Source organism: Salarias fasciatus, chromosome 13, assembly GCF_902148845.1.
Source record: "Salarias fasciatus chromosome 13, fSalaFa1.1, whole genome shotgun sequence".
NCBI classification, from domain to species: domain Eukaryota; kingdom Metazoa; phylum Chordata; class Actinopteri; order Blenniiformes; family Blenniidae; genus Salarias; species Salarias fasciatus.
Window position 1 is genome coordinate 16,342,519 of NC_043757.1, and position 19,570 is coordinate 16,362,088.

The window sequence follows — 19,570 nt, forward strand, 5'->3', positions numbered from 1 at the left end:
GTCCATCTGTCCCCTCTAGGTGGTGAGCCTGCTGTTGGAAAGGGAACCCACAGTGGTGTTGGAGCCCAGACCTGATTCACCCTGCCTTCCTTCGGTGCACAGTCCGTCACACACACTGCCCCCCAGGACCGAGCTCTCCATGGAAACGACCTTGAGTGGTCGAACCAAGGACTACAGCTTTGCAACTGATGGTAAGAGGGAACATGAAGGGGTTCATACTCTCACGGAAAATAAATAAATAAATACAAAAACAGACAGTACACACACACACACACACACACACACACACACACACGCAGCCCAGGGGTGACTGTGAGTCATCTGACAGCTACATTGTGGTGGCTGTCAGAGTTATCCAGGGCTGATGCTGCCTCGGTCCCCTGAGACAGCCTGCACTGAAACCTTCAAGCTCCCTGTTTGCTTCCTGAGCTTAGTGAAAAGGACAGTTCATCACCTCTGTACTGGAAACGGTGGAAAGAAATGTGAGGAACAAAGTGAAAAAAAAAAAAAAAAAGCGTGTGATAGATGTTCTGAAAACATAATTACAACATTTGTGTTGGTGAGACTGATGAATATTTTCTGGACCCTGATATGCAAAATTGCAATCAGCGTCGCAGATTAAGGATTATGCAACCCACTTTTTAATGGTCCAAGATTCTCTCTTTCCTAGAAAACACGCATGAAGTGGTGCTGAAGAAGAGCCTGTCTGGCCTTGGATTCAGCTTTTACATCTCACATCTGCACTCGGGGCCGGACTGTGGAAGCGTTGTCCGCATCAAGCGCCTGTTTCCAGGTCAGCCAGCACAAGAAAGCGGGCTGCTGCGAGAGGGAGACATCATTCTGTCCGTCAACAGAGAGCCTTTGAAGGATCTCTCATACCAGGTAGGGATGTGTTTTACACCAGGGATCCCCCTTCTTCACTAGTAGAGTCCACTGCATGTATTTTTGTTCTCTGTCTGACGCTACAATGAGACGACACAAAAAAAAAAAGTCTGTTCCGTAGAGGATCAACATAGACGTTCACGTCACCGAGGGCAGCGGATCGTTGCGTCTGTTGATAAATATTTGTGAATGGGCTCTTCAGTGTTTGAGCAGCGCTCGTGGCCTTGTTCTTTGTTCTTAAGATCTTGGCCACGTCATTGGCTTCACACTAATCCTTTAATCCTATACTACTGAAAATAGCAACTTGGTTGTGTCATAGTGTTTCTGCTGTTTAATCTTTCGTGCCCTGCCGAGCGGTTACAGTCGCGTTAACACAGCTACTTTCACATACACACTGGATGTGTTGTGTCTGCCGGAGCTCGAATTAACCCAAACTCATGTGTGTTTGATCTTAGAGGGTGTTGTTCCTGTTGCGCGGCGCTCCCTCAGAAGTTCATCTCTTGATCTGTCGGCCGACTCCTGGACTGCTGTACGACACCGATGATAACACACTGGTAAAATAACGTGCACAAAAATCACTGTATATTTAGTCAGTCTCAAGTGAGAATATCCAGTCAGATGAGCTGTCTCATGCTTCAGAGTCCGGGACCCCTCCGTGAGATTCGATCCAGGTCGCTGGACATCAGGCTTGGAGAAGACTACAGCCAATTACTTAAGTTTCAGTATGACGCCACAGTCCCCACCCTAAAGCAGCCGCCCACTCAGGAAGAGGATCTGACCAACACGGCAGAAAAAGACCCGGAACCCTCTGCGTCTCCACCCCTCCCAGAGAGTCAGGAAGATCCGGAAACTCGAGACAACCAGACTCCCCCGTCTCCCCCTCGCTCGCCGCCCTCTCCCACGTCCCCGACATCTCCTCCGTCGCCGGTCTCACCAGCCTCTCCTCCCTCGCCGCCGTCGGCCGCCTCCCCGGCTTCGCCGGCTTCCCCCGCCTCGCCTGCCTGCGGCTCTCCAACAGCTCCGGCAGAGCCCCGGCCGACTGATGAGAACCTCGAGATTCAGAATCAGATAGACACAAAAATGCAGAAGAAAGATGATGAAGAGGAAGTTGCAGCGACATCAAGCTCAGCTGTGCCGCTCATGGACGTCTGTCCCAAGACGGCTTCAAATGCTGTTTATACCAGGTAGGTGAGACTTTAGACCGAACCACACAGCAGAGAGCAGAGAGATGGTGCAAAATACCACATTACATAACAATATTCATGTTTGTATCTATTTTTCTCTTATAATGACCTGGAGTGTAAACTGAAAAAGTGCCAGCTCACCTGTTTGCTGTGTACCTGCAGTGGAATCAGAGAGGAGGCAGATGGAAGCGTGACATACTGCCTCATGGGAAACGGATTGACCATCGTGGCAGACGAGGAGTACCTGACCATCAGCTCCACGCTGGAGTCTTCCCACAGCCTTCCCGCCACCCACACGCCGACAGTCAACTTCACAGGCCTCGGCAATCCAACCCCCAGCAGCTTCCAGGGTCCGGTCTCAAACCCCCTTGACCCCGCCGCCATCGTCTCAACCCTCGCCCTCACCTCTGACCCCTTGACCCCGTGCCCCCCGGTGCACCCGTCGCAGCCGCTCACAACGCAGCCACCGAAAACCAAGCACCACCTCATCCAGCAGGGGCTTCTTCCAAGTCACTATAAAGCCATGTCGAAGCACAGCCGCCCGATGGTTCCTCCGCCTCAGCCTCCTCCTGTGACGCCCATCACAGCCCAGATCATCTCCACCGTGCCTCCGTGCGCCACCCCCGCCGGCCTGACGCTGCCGCCCGCCATGCTGCTGCCGCCTCCGGCTCAGATCCATTCACAGCCGAGGGAAGAACCGGAGAAGAAAGTAAGAGATTACCTGGATGACGACGATGTGGAAGAAGATGACGAAGAGGAAGAGAGTCGAAGAAAGGTGAGGAGGTTTATCCTTCTGATATGAGCATGAGCGCACCGCAGTGCAGGTTTGGAGCGGTTTCACATATTTTGAACAGTTTGAATCAACGCATTCATTTTAAATTTATTTCAATACATTTAACCAAATCCAACAAATGTTTTCAACAGAAAACAACATGCTGGTCCAACGTTCTGTTTTTTCATTGGAAAAGTAGTGAGAAGAAGAAAACGGATTCAAGTTTCAAATACTTTTTTATCATAATTTTATATGTTTATAATAAACATATTCTGCTGTATTTAAATTATACAACCAAGACATAACATAAATTTGTGGTGGTATTACCGCGGTTTACAGTTAACCGTTTAATTTACATTTTAATAATACTTGCATACCAACAACAGTAAGAACAAGAATGCCTGAAAGTTAATGGGCCATGCATAGCAGCTTGGTGAGGAACAACAGGCACAAATCAACACTGTAACACAGAATATTGATGTAACACGAGCATTAAGACTCACCATGTACAGACATGTTCATATAGCAGCTTAAATTGGTGAATTATTGATGATTTGAATAACTGAAAAAAAGGCGGAGCGAGTAATGTAAAACAAAAATATATCTATTTTATTTGCTGCTGTAGTTGTTATACCTGTTGTAACTAACATATAATGAAAAGGAAATGTAATTTATGTGGAAATTTAATTTCTATCCACATTGCAGTTGCAAAGTATAACCCATCTTAATTTGTGGATTAAACACAAAGTATCTGCCATGGACAAATAAATTCAGTTGAAAAATAAAGAATGACTGTTTTTATGACTAAGATTGTCAGCAGATTGTCGGTTTTCATTCAGATCAACCCAAAAAATAAAGCCCATTACACTAGAGCTGCATGTTTACAGCCCCAATTCCTAAAAGATTTTACCAGTGTGAAAATGTTCATAAAAAAAGATGCAATGGGCGAGTAACACTCATAAACCCACATTTTACTCACATTAATACACCAAATGTGCATTTTGATTTGAAGGAGAAGGTTCAGTCGTTGTTTCGTCGTCTGGCAGGGTTTGGTGAAAGAGTTTGAGCTGACCGTGGTCCTGACCAAGTCCAGGAGTGGGAGCTTTGGGTTCACCATCACTCGTAGCAAACTGGACAACTGCTACTACATCCAGGAAATCCTGGACAACCCGGCGAAGTCAGACGGCCGACTCAGGGCGGGAGATCGACTCGTCACAGTGAGCGCGACATGCAGACCCCCGCTCAGTTCAGTGCAGTTTTACTGAGTTTCCGTTGTGGATATTTTACGGAAAATGCTTGTGTGTCCTCCAGGTAAACGGACATGACGTTACCAGTGTAGCCGACGATGTTGCCATGACGATCCTCAGGTCTTCCCCGAGGAGGCTGAGCATGACCCTGGGGCGTGCGGTCACCAACCTGGTGGCCCCGCCTCCCTGCGACAGCCTGCCCGATGTGGTGCTCTATAAAACACCTTCAGGGCAGCTCGGTGAGACATTTTACACTCATACACACATTCGACAGTCTCCCACCATGTATTTAGTTCTCACAGTTACTGTAATTACTTGTTTATCTCCCTTCACTATGACAATCCTTATTGCTGATCTTAATCAGAAGAACAACATGTATTTGAGGTCAATTGGTGACAATTCCAACCAAATCAGACTTTCCTTAAGGTTGGAGCACTCTTTACAGATTATTGTCTGTATTTTGATGTTTGTTTGATGCAAGGTTTGAGCGTTCCATCCACCTTTCACATCGTCATGCTGCGTCTTCGCTCTCTCCAGGCATAAAGCTGACAGGCGGCATTGGCAGCAAATGGCAGGGCATCTACTGTCTGGAAGTGGTGCCAGGCTCCCCGGCGAGCGAGGAGGGCAGCGTCCAACCCAACGACAAGATACTGTACATCAGTGGCAGGTGCACTCTGGGAATGACCCTGGAGGACGCCGTCAAGGCTTGTGAGATCGCCCCACGTAAAGTGAAGCTTAAAATTATCAGGTATGCACGCCAAGTTAGCTGAGAGAAACTCACTGTTTGTGTTCATGCTGCTGAGTCTGTTTTCGTTGTGTGTCACAGAGAAGACCAGCCGGTGACGCCCAAGGCAAAGTGGAATGGTGAGAGCGTCTAAAATATCTAGTGGATGGATGGAGTGACTCCTCATTGGAGTGAATTCATAATAATAATCCAAACATCAGTAATGTCAAGCATTTTTGAGAGTCATGTGTGTTAAAATTTTTCTTGGTTAACATAAATGTTAATTTATGCTTATACCAAACTAATTAAGTCCCTCACCGTTAGTTTAGGGAGCGTGAATCATGTTTGATTTACTTTATACCTGTTCAGTTTTATTGTGTTGTATTAAAAATATTACACTTTTTGCTATATTTACAAACAAGAAAAATCAATTTGTTATAATTCAGTTTATTGAGGTTATATAACTGTGAAATGCCATCAACTTTAACTTGTTCAGCTATTCATTTACCATTTTGTCAGTGAATGTTGCCTGTTTGACATGCACTGATGGTCTACCTGGAAACCAGATATGCTCACGCTAAACTAAACAATGATAAAAATCTGCTTAATCATTACCAGAAAACACCTCAGACCTAATTTATGCTTTTAGTGTTGGTTTAGTTCCTGTGAAGCACAAATATGATTTGCTGGAACAACCTGTGAGTGTTTGTTTTTCTGTCATCAGGTCTTTTTGACTGGAAAAAGGACAGGAGGTTTTTTGCTCGATTTGAAGAGCCGGTCTCGCCTGAGAAAGAGTCTCCAACAGAAGATGGTAATTTTTTTTTTTTTTTCCTTGTCGCTCTCATCTGTTCCACCTGCAGTGATCTGCTCCAAACTCTCCATAAGCATTTTCTATCAGTACCGCTTTCACCTGTTGTCCCATTGTCTGGGAAGCCAGAGCTCGCTGCTGACAGATAGTTGTCTGTGGAGCAGTGTGTGTGTGTGTGTGTGTGTGTGTGTGTGTGTGTGTGTGCGTGTGCGTGTGTGTCAGAGATCTGAATGCTGAAAGACAGATCCTGGGCTCTCACAGGGGGATTAATAATTAGCAAGCCTCTAGCCCTCCACTGGTGTATTGGACTGCAGGACCAAAGGCATCACACACACACACACACACACACACACACACACACACACACAGTGCCATACAGCCAGTGGTTCACGGGGCAGGCGGTCCAGTTGCCCGGCGACTGTGCACGGAGTGGTAAGGAACAGTGAGGAGGGTCCGTCTGAAAAGATCAGCCTTGTTCAGCTGTCATAGAGGAGACGCAGCCATCAACACTCTTTCAAAATGTCCGGAGAGGTGGGAGGTTGGTGTGTGTTGTTTTCTTTTTTTTTTCCAATGTCTGTTTCTCTCAGAAATGTTATTGTCTGAAAGTGGTTGTCGGGATGAAACCTGCTACACTGGAGGACCACATTAATTTTCACCGACTCCATCTATACTTTTCTGAAGAAAAAAAAAATACTTTGTATATTTATGTTCTGCTGATTCAATGATAACTTCTCATTTCTGTTTTTCAGCTGAAGCTGTTTGTAGGACTGCTGGAAATTTCAGATGTCTCTCTCTCACCCAGGAACAGGATGTAAGATTTCGAACACATTATTACTTTATTACTATAAATCATTATTGATATTGTTTTACTAAACTTTTTTTCACATCTTCTTTAACACAAGTCTGCTTTGTGTCAATCTCTGAATGCATTTCCTGTAGCGTTAGACCGGCTATGTTGTGTGTGTGTGTGTGTGTGTGTGTGTGTGTGTGTGTGTGTGTGTGTGTGTGTGCCAGGCTTTCCTTACACTTTGTGGACAGACTTTTTATTTAAACACCATAATTAAACCAACAAAGTAAACTGTTACTGGTCCTACTCTGATGTTTCATTAAAATTCTCTCTTTTCTTCAGAGTTGCATCATGCAAGTGGAGTTCACAAAACCCGAAGGCGGGGGTCTTGGCTTCGCTTTGGTCGGGGGAACAAATGGCAGCATGCTCAGAGTGAAGGAAATCTGCTCCGGTGGCGTCGCTGAGCAGGATGGTCGGCTGCGAGTGGGAGATATCTTGTTGGAGGTAGTGACTTATCCTTCATCTTTACCGTTTTGTAACCCTAACGGTGGGAAAGAGGCATTGATATGTCACGGTGTGTGTGTGTGTGTGTGTGTGTGGCAGGTGAACGGTGTGATCGTGTCCGGCCTCAGTCACAGCAAAGTGGTAGATATCCTGCGGAAGGCGGAGGGGACGGTGCAGCTCACCATCTGCAGGGACATCCTGCCCCTGACGTACTCTGAGTCACCTGCGCCACTCAACATGTCTGCTCACACTGAAGCTATTCTAGCCGAGCAGCCGGCTCCCGTGTCCAGCCCCGACGCCTGCTCCTCACCCGACCTCTTGCTGAATAAGCCGGTTGATTGCCCGCCTGGTATGACGTCTGAAATCTTGCGTTATTCTGTATTAAACATTGATTTTAAACAGCTGATAACAGTCTTTAAAAACTTAAATCGCTATTGTAAAACTCTCTCAATCAGAAATATTCGATACAATGACAATAAAGTTGTCTTATTCAGAAGCTCTTTTTCTATCTCGTCAAGTATTGAGTGATATATTTATTGTTTCAGAGGCAACTCTAGACCCTTTAGTGAAAGACGCAGACGTCGTCTTGACGCCGCCGCCTCCCCCTCCTCACAGGCTGACTGTGGTAACAGATGAGACTTCAATTATAGAGGTAACATCTGTACTAACATGCATACTTACATGTGAGCCGCAGTGGGAAACTAAATATACCATGAATTCCTGTTTAAACCCTCCTTCTTTTTTTTTGTACTCACATATACTAACATCCTGCTCCTCCTGTCTGGCTGCTCCTGTGTGGAACAGGAGAGCTGTAACAGCACCCCTTCTCATCAAGCTTGCTGTCCATCCCTCAATGTCACTGACATGTTGCATGGAGCTTCCGACAGGTAGTAACAACCCAAACCACTCCTCTTTTGTACTGTGCACAGCAGTCCCCCTGTCCTCTCCCTTGTCCACTATATGTCTCCCTGCTTTGTGTTTACGTGTGCTGCAGTTCCACTCTAACCCGTAGGGGGGCAGCAAAGAGCAATTAATAAAACTCAACCCGTGAACGCTCATCGAACAGTGTAACAGTTAGGACGTGTTTTAGTGCCATCCTCTGTAGAATCAACGAATAAAGTGCAGCAGAAGCTGAAAGGTATTTTAGCCTCTTGTCTATACTGTATTTTAGGTGGAAAAGTCGCAGGGAAAGGAAGCTCAGCCTTGCATGATTTCATCCCCTCCTACCGAAGAATAAACATGGTCTGGTCTCACCCCTGCCCCCTGACTCCCCCAGGAAACAAATTGTGACCAAACTTTTGGACCAGTCCTGCAAAGACATCCTGAAAACCCAGTCAGATGGCTGGAGCAGCGAGGAAGATGATGTATTTGACGCCACAGGTCAGGAAATGACCTCAATCCCAACAGGTTTCTAATCCTTTGCTCCTCTACCACCGTTGATATGCCGGAGTGATTTCTTTCTTTTCTTTTTCTTCTTTTTTTTAAACTAAGCAGAGCAGTAACAGCAACCTCTGGGCCCTCCTCCTTTGTCTCCACAGGCCCACCCATCGTATCAGAGGAGGAGCTGGCCCGTCTAGCACTCATTACCCCGGCTAAGAGCAGCCAGTACTCAGGCTCCAGGGTCAAAGCTCTCATCCAGATCCTGCAGCATCAGCTTGACGAGCAGGAACTGGTGAAAGAGTTCATGGTGCGTTTCTGTCATGTGCAAAAATAATTCATGCACTCACTCACTGAAGAGTCTAAATGCAGTCAGAGTGGTATTTATTTGTCAAGCATGAAAGATATTACTGAAGCATACTAAGTTTTTTCCTCTCATCTCAGGCTCTGGAGCATCTGAAGCCCTCTGATAACTGTCTGGTGGGAAAAGCCCCCGAGAACCGAGACAAGAACCGATACCGAGACATCCTTCCCTGTAAGAAGCTTATTTTCCACCTCCTTTTATAAGAATCCTTAGCTTCAACTTTCGTGATGTTTTCAAGATTAATGCAGCATTTTTGTTCACTTTTTTGTTTTTTTCAGTTTTTTCCTGACTAGTGTGCTAAAGCTTATAAAAGCTCAGACTTGGCATTGAGAAGCCACCGTCTTTGTCAGCACTTTATTCTAGACTCCGAGGTCTTTACTGAAGGAATGAAAAAAGTCTGTTCACATCACTTGAGTAATTTCCGCTCAACAAATCATTCCCCACATAATTATCAATAACTCACCGAAGCCTCACATGTGATCCTCTCTGCCAAGTGCGCAAGAAATAAGATCCTCTAGAATTTATGCTTTTAATAAACAGAGAAAATGATATCAAAAGCTGTAAATCCTGATGGACTTTATTGTGTCATTCACTGAGATAGAATGAGAAGAAAAAAATATGTCAAAGATGTGTGTGTTATTTTCCAAAATGTTACTTTTAGTCATATTTATATTATAAATTGTGCCTAACCACTTATGTGAAAAAAAAAAACAAGTATTAAAGTGTCAAGTATGGCGTCTCTCTGAAGGACATTTTACCTGTTTCTGTTCCTCAAACAGACAACTTTAGACATGTCACTTGAATAAGGTCATGGATGTGGAAGGTATTGCTGCGCTGAAACTGTTCTGTCATCAGTGATATCAGTTTCACTTTCAGTCATGAGGCCAAAAGGTCTCCCTGTCACAGACATCTCATTCAGTAGCCATTCTTCCAGCATGGTCGAGTCTTCTGTCATGCGCTCCATCGAATAAAGTCTACAACATCATTTTTTTTTGTTTTCCATCTGCCGTAGATGACGTGGGCCGATGGGACGCACAAAGAGAGAACATTCAGTTGCATCTGTTAACGCCGGGGCCAGTTTTTAGGTTCAAAGGCAATCGTGTAAAAATGTCCACATAAAAATAAAACAAACTTGGAAAGCCTGTAAAAATAAATTCTCAAGTCAAGCACGTTGAGACTCTTCTTAAGTGCATCAACAAAGTGTGAAGTATTTTGTTACCCCTGTCCTCTGAGACACAGACACATGTGTGCGTGAGGCGTGAGGAGGAGCCTGTCGGAGCGGCGGCGGCGGGGTAAAGCAGGTCAGCGCTGAGATGAATGAGCGTGATGAAAAAAAAAAGTAGTAATGGAATATCACCGCTCCTCATCTCATGAATTGTGGTCTATTACAACTCCAGTCGGTGTAAGTGATCCATTAAAAAGAGCGTTTCATTTACCAACCCAGTCCCCTGCTTTTAGTCCCGGACTGTTTAATTTAGAAAGCCAGTTTCAGTCTGTGGCTTCTTTGACCTCAGAGGCAGGAGGCGCAAGACGAGCCCAGAAAACATTCCTAATTTCCTTCACTCTATCACTTCTCTCATCACCAATAAACATCTTCACAGCGCGGTCTTGTTGAGCTCCAGACCTCAGAGATGTTTACTCGACTTTATTTACTGTACACATAGTTTGCATGCTTGTGGTGAAACAAGTCAGCAGTGTTTCTTGTCGATGATCAAGAAATGAATTAGTGTATCAAACATTTAGAGAGCATGACGAATGCATGCCGTGAGGGAGGATGGTGGAAAGTGCAACTTTATATTCTGGTTGTGTGTGTTTTTTTTTAAAGTGATGTATGCAGATACTGAGACACACACACAGAGTTCGAGGTGTTTTATTTTGCTTTCCTTCCGCAGATGATAAAACTCGTGTCGCAATCGGACAGAACCAGGACTATATCAATGCCAGCCACATCCGCATGGAAGTCGGAGCCGAGGAGTTTTCCTACATCTCCTGCCAGGGCCCTCTGCCCACCACGGTGCACAGCTTCTGGCAGATGATCTGGGAAAACAAGTCCGACGTCATCTCGATGATGACACAGGAAGTGGAGCGAGGACGGATCAAGTGTCACAAGTACTGGCCGGAGAAGCTGGACGTGCCTTTGGACGCTGGCAGGTACCAGCTTCACCTGGAGAACCAGCAGTACCTCGAATACTTCCACATCAAAATCATCCGCATGCTGGAGACGGAGGTGAGAGAGGAGCACACGTCTTAAGCTGCATCACGGTGCCTCGCGCTGCGATTCAACATGAAATGTCGTTCCAGACGGGAGAGACGCACTTTGTCCGTCACTTGAAGTTCACACGCTGGCCAGACCACGGCGTGCCGCAGTGCTCCGAGCAGCTGGTGTGCTTCATCCGCTACATGAGATCGATCCACCACCAGGGGCCGATCACTGTGCACTGCAGCGCTGGCATCGGACGCACCGGCGTGCTCATCTGTACCGACGTCATTCTCAACCTCATTGAGAACGACTTGCCTGTGAGTGGAAAACAGCTTGACTGTTTTTACTGAAAGCTTCTGCATTACTATCGGTGCCATCAGCACATACCTCAGACGGAAAGCCAAAGAGATTGGACAGAGTTGTGTTGATCTACAAGGCACAAAATATGGCGGTAATCTCTGATTGCCTCAAGCCCTGCTGGCTTTATTTTTAGATTTTTTTGGGGGAAAAATATCTGACATACAAAATTTGTACGGTCACGGTGGTGAACACGGTCACAACATTTTTCACAGTTCCTCCAGGATGCAGTGAATAGCTTCAGTACAGTTTCTTGAACATAGTCGAGGCAGTGTTCTGTTGCTGTGGCCCAAGGTAACATTTATACTCTTTACCTAAGAACGTCTCATATTGCTCCAAGAAGAGTAGATATATTGATCAGGTTTTAATCACAACTGCTCGATACATAATAAGCCAGAGAGAGAAAACACACACACACACACACACCACTGACCAAATCAATCCTGCAACAAGAATATATTTTGGAGCAAGACACAAAGTTGTTGTAAGAATCGTGATTTCTGCATTTTTGTCTTCTGGCATCGTCTTAAATTGATCAATTCAGTTGAAAACACCAAATATTCTCCTGCTGTAGTTTTTATTAAGTGCTTCTTAAGTGATTGAATATTTATGGGATAGCAAATATGCCAACGTGATAAACTTATATTTTTAGGAACTCACTTGATGGAGTACATCATCTTCCAATCCTGAAGTTGATGGTTTAATTCCCCATCATGACCTGTTCATATGTTGCAGTGTTTGGACCAGTATGTTCACAGCCCTGATTTCGTTGGTTCACAAATGTTTACTATGACTGTACTTTTGTCTCTGTCTTTAGATTAATGTTAGCAACATCGTAAAAGAGATGAGGCTTCAGCGGCATGGCATGATTCAAACCAAGGTCAGTACCAACACAAAGAACTGAAGTCCAGAGCGTTTTGTTTTTTCTTTTTTTTAAGAAAATAAAGATGGCCCCAGAGCAAGATGTATCCTTTGTCCTTCTTGTTTCAGGAGCAGTACCTCTTCTGCTACAAAGTCTGGCTGGAGGTTTTACAAGGGATTTTACAGCTTCATGGCAACCAGTGGCAGCCGGAGAGTCCCAGAGAGCACAAAATAGTTTGAGCGTCTCCACATTTCAGTCCACTCACCTGTAAAGCACGGGCTGTGTATGTTCGACCATGAGCAGCCTCATGCGGCATAGCGGTACACCGATGATCAATCTTGCTTTGACTCGTCTACGTTTAGTTAGCTAGAATATGAAATCTATACATCTGTTTTACTGCAATGATTCCAACTTCGACATTTCTTATTTCTGTTGGTTCTCGGTGCTGTAATTCTCTTTATTTTAGATCACTGAGGTTGTTTTGCCTTTACAGGTTAGAGATTCTGCCTTCTGTCCCAAGCATTTTTTTTTAAAGTAAAATATCACAGTTTGATGATAACTTCTTTTATTTTTCTCTGTGTCATCTTAATTTTCAAGTCGCGTTGATTTTTGACAGTCATACTTGCATGGAATTCAAAATCTGACAGTTCATGTTTTATCTGGCAGGAATGTCGTCAGAGTGCACAAGTGTAAGCTCACCATACCAAAGTCAGTGTGTTTGAAACGTTGCATTGTGCTGTCATTTCATTTAAGTGCATTTGTACCCTGGAGAAAAGGGGCATTAGCGGGAAAGGATTGACTTTTTCGATTCATCATCTAAGGAAATGAGAAGAATCAAGTGCCTTGGAGAGACACAGCCCACCTGCTCCGGGGCGAGCCCGGGCCTCCCGCGGTCGGCAGCCCGGAGCGAGGAACTGATCTGAGCGCACCTGATGGTGATTCACTGGACTGCGCAGCTTTCAGTCTGTCGGTGGTACGAGGGGAGCGTTTGGTTGAGCCAAACCAGAAGAGGATTGCATCTCATCATTTATTTACTTAAATTGTACCTTTGAAACCGTGTGATGATTGCACACCGCCTCTTTTGTTTTTTTGGTTTTTTTTTGTTTCTTGATTTATTTTTTTTTGTGGGATCATTTTATACAAAACACTATCACAAGAAAAGTTTTACTACACACATTCACAACTTGCACATCCCAATACAGATAGAGAATGCGGCCACATAATAACAAGTATTTGAATAAATTCACTATTTTACTAAAATTTGGACAAGGTGTTAACGCTAAATTATATATTTTTTCTGTAAAATGTAAAAAAATGGTTTCAATGTAATTAATGTGATTAGTTGCTGGGCTTTTAGCAGTAATTTGTTATGTGACAACATACTTTATCTGTATTTCATAGCTATTTTAATACAAATTCAGCCAAAAATGCAAAAAATATGAAGAGGTTTACAAACTTTCCATTTGCCACTTTAGAAGTTACATCAAGCAACAGAGCTGCATCTCGAAGTCACAGAAAAGCGATGAATTATAAGCTGCTGGTTTGAACCTCAACCTTTGGATGTCACTGCGAGTAAAGTGTTGTTCATTTAGCTGCTAACAGACCCTCACCAGCTCTCCTATTGCATGCCGACTCCTAAAGCGCAGACGCTGGGAGTTTGACCAAGTGACTTGAACATGATCAAAACGTGGAATGTAACACAGCAATACTCTCCGCCGGGAGAGGGGATCAGAATGTCGATCTTTTACCCAAGTAACATCTCCCAAACTGCTTGGAGCACGCTGGTGCGACGTGCGGGACTGTACCTTTGCCATGTGACTGGCTCATGTATGCAACATGTTTTCACTCGGCGCTGGTTGGACAAGCGGACCGTCTGTTGAGAGTGCAAGTTCATGTTCTCTTTGGAAAATCCTCTTGTTTTCTTCCTATAAGGTCTTGGAAAATGACACTTGTGGGGATGGGTGGGGGGGAGCAACAAAAGCACATTCTGCTTTCATCTGTGAAAAATGCATCTTGTACAGCCGAGCAAGTGCTTCTGCGATAGCATTGTGAAATGTAATAATCCTTAATTGCACAACTGCTTATTTATGCTGAATTAATATCTTGTCACTGTACCAGCCACTATGTAACCAATAACTGAGAACAATGTAATACCTCTATCTTTAATTAAAACCTATTCTGAAACTCGTCGGTGTGTTCTACAACACATTTACCCCCGTGACACTGCAACGCAAAATAATTCAACTTGAACAACAGAGTGGGTTTTTCCCCGACGGCACACACACACACACACACACACACAGCACAGAGAGCCGGAGGTGGCTCTAAATCTAATTCCACAGCGCCCCTGCTCCACTTTTACTGCAGGGTATACTCCCTCTCGGGTTTTACTGCAGGGTAAATAAGCTGGTCTCACAGGGGTCTTTTGTGACAGCATGGAAACCCCTGGAAACACACTGCACGCTCCGCACACACACACACACACACACACACACACACACACACACACACACACACACACACACACACACACACACACACACACATAAACCTGATGCTGAGGAAACCACGGAGCAGATTTACTCGCTCACTTTCTCACTGTCTACTCTCACTGACCTTGTGCACTGCAGCGACACACACACGCACACTCACACACACACACACACATGCACAATCCCCCAATCACCCATCCTCCTTCCTCCTATTTCTCCTTGCTCTTCAACTCGGACCTTGTTATAGCTGTAAGTTATGGCAAAAACAACAGCAAATCACACCATCCAGCTCCTGCTCCCATTAATAGATGGATCGTTTCATCAAACCGTTGACCCCTCGGCTTCAGTCGCAGAAAAGTTGGCCGCCGGCTCATAAAATCATCGGCGAAATTAAAGTAGGAGTTGTTATTGTGGCAAAGCTCCTGAGTCCCAAAGTCATCTGATAGCAACCGTATCAAACCAAAAGGACCACTGTTAGATTTAAATTCCTCTACTCTGTCTTGAAATGTATGTAAGTAAGAACAGGAAAATAAACTTGTGGAGCTGAGAACAAAGTTGGCGGTGGAGTCATTAACATGGAGGATCAATCAATCAGTGTGATTTATAGGTCTGGAAACATGAAGAAATGACATCATGTGCCCTGAATTCTCTGGATCTCTGCTGTTCTAACAAAGACAAAAGCTCACTTTTATTTTCTTTTGGTGCATTTATTGAGAAAATAATTATTTTTGCACAAACATATAATTTGAATCCTTGTATTGTTGGTTCTGTTTTTCCCTCTTGTCAAATTTTGTGCTGAGTTTCTAAAAATCTTTGGAATAAATTAAATATTAAATTTAAAATCAGTTTCGTCAGACAAAGAGTAAACCCTTAAATCAAAGCTTTACTGAGCAGGAGCTTCTCTCTTATACATCACCCAACATTCAAGTGAGCATTTGTGTCTCGGATTGTCTTCACTTTGGAATTCCTGCAGATTTTAGGAGTAAAGTTTTATGATGAGAGATAAGGTTTTGAGTGCACACCATGCATCAGTCATAATGACGCCTCTGACACGTCCTTTAGGGTGGAAGAGGTTAAGTGTGACCCCTTCCCCTGCGGTCGATCTCAAGAGGCCTGAGAATTATTACCCTGCAGGATGTTTTCAAAATAGGCCCCGTCATAGACGATTGGGAGTCTGAGAAAAACAGAGGAATGAATTCCAGCTTGTGTTTCCTCATCAGCCAGAAAGATTAAACGTGCACTGATAAAGGACGACTATCAGGGACCTAAGAGCCTTTATGGGAGCTGGAAGATAAGGCGGCTGAGATTGGGGGGCTGCAGTATTCTCACATGTGACAGAAAGCAAAAACAGGACAAGTTCTCATGCTTTTTAAGATTCTTGTAACTATTCACTATTCAGAACACTTATTTATAAAATGCAACAGTCTTAGCCAGAAATAAAGCCTGTAATCATTTGTTCTAACGATAATGGACAGATCCACCATGTAAATGATGTCAAATTAATGCGACTAGAGCCAAGACTTGTTCACTGTGTATTTTTAAAATTAATATTCAAACCTGCTTTAATTCCTGGGCTTTTAACCAAGCTCAAGCCTTTGCTCCTATCTTATTTTGGCCTTTTTTTCAATTTTTCACTGTTCTCACATTATGTTATTGGGGTTTTATGTCTATTTATGTACAGCAGTTTCTGTTATGGTGGTTTCTTAAGTGCTCTATGAATAAAGCTGTGTTGAGCGACTGGAACGTAAACACCTGGTTACAGATTGTTTCTGTGGTAAAATAGCACAACAGTCTTTTCTGACACAGCCTTACATGCAACCATGCTTTCACTTTTTAGATTAAGTCCTAATAAACAATGCTGGTTTGGTGAGAGACTTCTAACTTCCCATCATACTACTGTCTGTTTTTTTCTCTCGCTAACTCTGATTACCCCTGAAGCAGCTTTATGTTGATTGAGCGCTGATGATGGAAGTAAAACTCATGCAGAAGCACCTGTTTAATGCACAATCCAATATCTCACTTTCTCTCAATACAAAGAAAGAGTTCAATTTTCCCTGATCAGCCGGTAGATTCTCTTCTGAACTGAGCTGAACTGTCTCTGCGCTCAGAAATGTGTCTCGTGATTGAGTTTCAAGCAACAAAATAAACGAGCGCTAATGCGTTTTCTGAGTTGTTGTCGACCGCGGCCTCAGAGAGTCAGCCCCGGACGGCTCCTCTGTGATGACAGCCCACTGACAGAGACACAGAGCGCTATTCATCTGCTCTCTGAGCAGCACGTCACTTTTGTGGCTTTCTAAACATTCAAAAAACCACAGACTTGTCAAAGAAAGGCGATTATGATTAAGCCTCCTCTTGTATGGTCACTTGCAATTATCTTACGCTGGTTATTTGAAGGCTTAGCTGGACTCAGCGCTGAGTTTTCTTCTGTGAGCTTCTCCTGCAAGCGGCGTCTCGAGTTACATCTGACACTGCTTTGTGCAAACGATTTAATTTAGAAAGCCGGGCAGTGAATTCCGTTTCATTTTCTGCTCTGTTCTAATGTGTGTGTTTAGTCTCAAAACGATACACACCGCACCACCGCAAAACCTTGCCTGTACTTCTATTAGCAATACAAAGGTCCATGTACATGTTTCCAGTAAGAAATAAATACCAGCCACATCACAACAGTTTAAGATGTTTTAGACAAGTTTAAGCTCAAAGAAAACACAGAGCGAGTCTAAAACTGTTAAACAGGACAAGGTTGTAAAACAAGAAGTTCACGACCATTTTCCTTTGCCTTTTACTCAAACAGTTCCATTTGGATTCAAATTATATTACGTGATTGACAAAAGACAGACAGGCTGCAGAATGTTTTACGTGAGAAATTCCACAAAAGCAAACAGAAATTATTCTTTGTTATCCAATTTTATAGGTTTATGTCAATGTCCAGTGAAGGGAAGACTTCCATGCTGACGAGTAAAATATGTAAATGTTCTTGTCCAAGTAACGATAGTTTTAGTTTACGTGCGATCTATCATCAATCGATTGAAAATAGAAATGTGCCAGTCGTCCAAGGGCTTGTTTAAATCACTCACGCAAATAGAAACAGATATATTTGTTTATCCTGTTGAAACCTGCCAGAAACTTTGAACAACATTGTATTTCGGCCATTTGGTTTGGAGCACCGAGTATTGAATCCATCAACAGGATTCAGAAAAAGGTCTTTTCCGTGACCATAATTCACTATAATTATCTCGTGACCTCGCCCAGCAGCCAGAGTAAATGAGCACCTGTCAATGGACATAAACTTTGGGTTTTTTGATGGTCTTTACCAGCAGGAACAATGGCACATATGTGCCACAAGACATTAAAACTGCATTATACTTTAATGCTATTTCAGAGAAGTCATTGGGTGAACAAAAATAAATAACTTCAAAAAAATGTGCTGGACACAGATTGCACATCCAAGGCCATTAAAATCTTCCATGATCTAAGCAGCTTTTCAGCAGCAATTTTTCACATTTTAGTTTCATGGTCATCAATGATGGAATATTTGGTTGAAATTTTTGCAAGATGAACAGAACTACGAAAACTGTTAAGGACAGCAAAAAAAATAAAATAAATAAAAAAAAATTCTCTGTAAGCCGAATGGTCTGTGTCACTGAGTGGCAAGGACGATGTTCTCTTTGTCAAACTCCCTCCTAAATCACACGCCACATCGGGGAAAGGTTGATTACCACCTGCTTTCAATTAGGTGACTTTCCCATCAAGCTCTGGACGTAGAGGGGGCTGAGGAGCCTCATGCCTCGTCACGTCGAAGATGTTACTGAATTAGAAAGCTATTAAATCAGAGGAGCAGACGCACGGCGTTGCGAGGGGCGTCGTTTGTCTTCATTTGAGCCGGCCCTCCATGATCATCTCCACGGGGGCGGCTAATTGAAAAAGGGCTCCAGAAATGCGATTGTTAGCGGCGATAATAATTTATTACTTTCAGCTTGTGGAGTCCAGGGAGTCATTTGTATTCATTAGTGTAAATTCAAATTATGTTTGCGATTAAAATGTGACTTTGACAGGCGGAGGGGCCTCAGACAGGGACAGGCGCTGATGAGACCTTTGCTCCGGGTCACTGCCTCCCGCATTTGCCGCTCGCTAAATACGGGGCGGAGGAGCCTTTTCAGCCTCACCACCATCAATCTGTGTCTGATTCAAGTTGAGACGTTAGCTTTGATGGCCTCGACTTGAGCATCTCCGTGCACGCCGACTGCATTTAGTAGGGAAATTACCCTATACCTTCAGAAAGACAGCACCGATCACACACGAACGCTGGTGAGAGTCATTCTCCTCTTTTCTCTCTCATTTAGCCAGTAGCTGCTTATTGTTTGTCATTCCTGACTAATATTGACCAAGCTTTTTCTCTAAATGTCAGGCTGTGATTTCTTTGACGTCCAAGAGGAGATGGCAGCTAAGTAGGTCAGTGTCAGTGTGATGAACATCAACCGTGGCGGGTCAGTGACTGGGCTGCTCCTCCACTTGCCCGCCGCGCCGCCTGTCACAGACCGCCGAGCCAGAGGAGGCAACGGAGCCGAGTGCTCCTTTATTGAAGCCCGGTAAATTACTCCAGCATACAGGCTGTCACCGCGTAAAGTGAGGAACTTTATCAGATGCGTACCGCCAAAGGTCATATTTTATTGACCTGACAGGTCTGCGGCGGGGAGGGGGCGGGGCTTCTGGAAAGGGTGACCAGACTGGAGCGAACGCTTACGGTTAAAGGCCGTTCATGTTGGACACGGAAATGTCAAGTGCAGCAGTTCAGAAGGAAAAACACCCAAGATATTTCACACCATATGTTCTGCTTTTATAAACTCAAACTCATAGTTATTTAGAAGTGAAGGTTTAACTAAACGTGATTTTTCTTCATATTTGAAATATGTCAAAAACCATTCCCTATGGAATATACAATTCCAGTATCAAATGTGCACATTTGTCAGCTTGATCTGCACTGTGGAGACCCTTCTGGGTGGGCTTTGCTCG

General features: G+C 44.1%; 1 protein-coding gene across 1 annotated transcript in view; it reads left to right on the top strand.

The window, feature by feature from the left end:
* ptpn20 (protein tyrosine phosphatase non-receptor type 20) overlaps window positions 1-12,595 on the top strand; it is a 23,359-nt gene extending 10,764 nt beyond the window's left edge. The window contains exons 26-47 of the mRNA XM_030106572.1: window positions 20-191; window positions 671-882; window positions 1,338-1,436; window positions 1,522-2,066; window positions 2,229-2,841; window positions 3,885-4,055; window positions 4,150-4,324; window positions 4,623-4,833; window positions 4,912-4,949; window positions 5,534-5,620; window positions 6,367-6,428; window positions 6,747-6,908; window positions 7,008-7,257; window positions 7,454-7,560; window positions 7,713-7,795; window positions 8,185-8,288; window positions 8,447-8,595; window positions 8,730-8,820; window positions 10,542-10,876; window positions 10,951-11,166; window positions 12,024-12,086; window positions 12,197-12,595. Of these exons, the coding sequence (XP_029962432.1) occupies window positions 20-191; window positions 671-882; window positions 1,338-1,436; window positions 1,522-2,066; window positions 2,229-2,841; window positions 3,885-4,055; window positions 4,150-4,324; window positions 4,623-4,833; window positions 4,912-4,949; window positions 5,534-5,620; window positions 6,367-6,428; window positions 6,747-6,908; window positions 7,008-7,257; window positions 7,454-7,560; window positions 7,713-7,795; window positions 8,185-8,288; window positions 8,447-8,595; window positions 8,730-8,820; window positions 10,542-10,876; window positions 10,951-11,166; window positions 12,024-12,086; window positions 12,197-12,307 (4,056 nt within the window). The 3' untranslated portion in view covers window positions 12,308-12,595. The remainder of the gene's footprint in view (window positions 1-19; window positions 192-670; window positions 883-1,337; window positions 1,437-1,521; window positions 2,067-2,228; window positions 2,842-3,884; window positions 4,056-4,149; window positions 4,325-4,622; window positions 4,834-4,911; window positions 4,950-5,533; window positions 5,621-6,366; window positions 6,429-6,746; window positions 6,909-7,007; window positions 7,258-7,453; window positions 7,561-7,712; window positions 7,796-8,184; window positions 8,289-8,446; window positions 8,596-8,729; window positions 8,821-10,541; window positions 10,877-10,950; window positions 11,167-12,023; window positions 12,087-12,196) is intronic.
* Window positions 12,596-19,570: the final 6,975 nt, after the last annotated feature.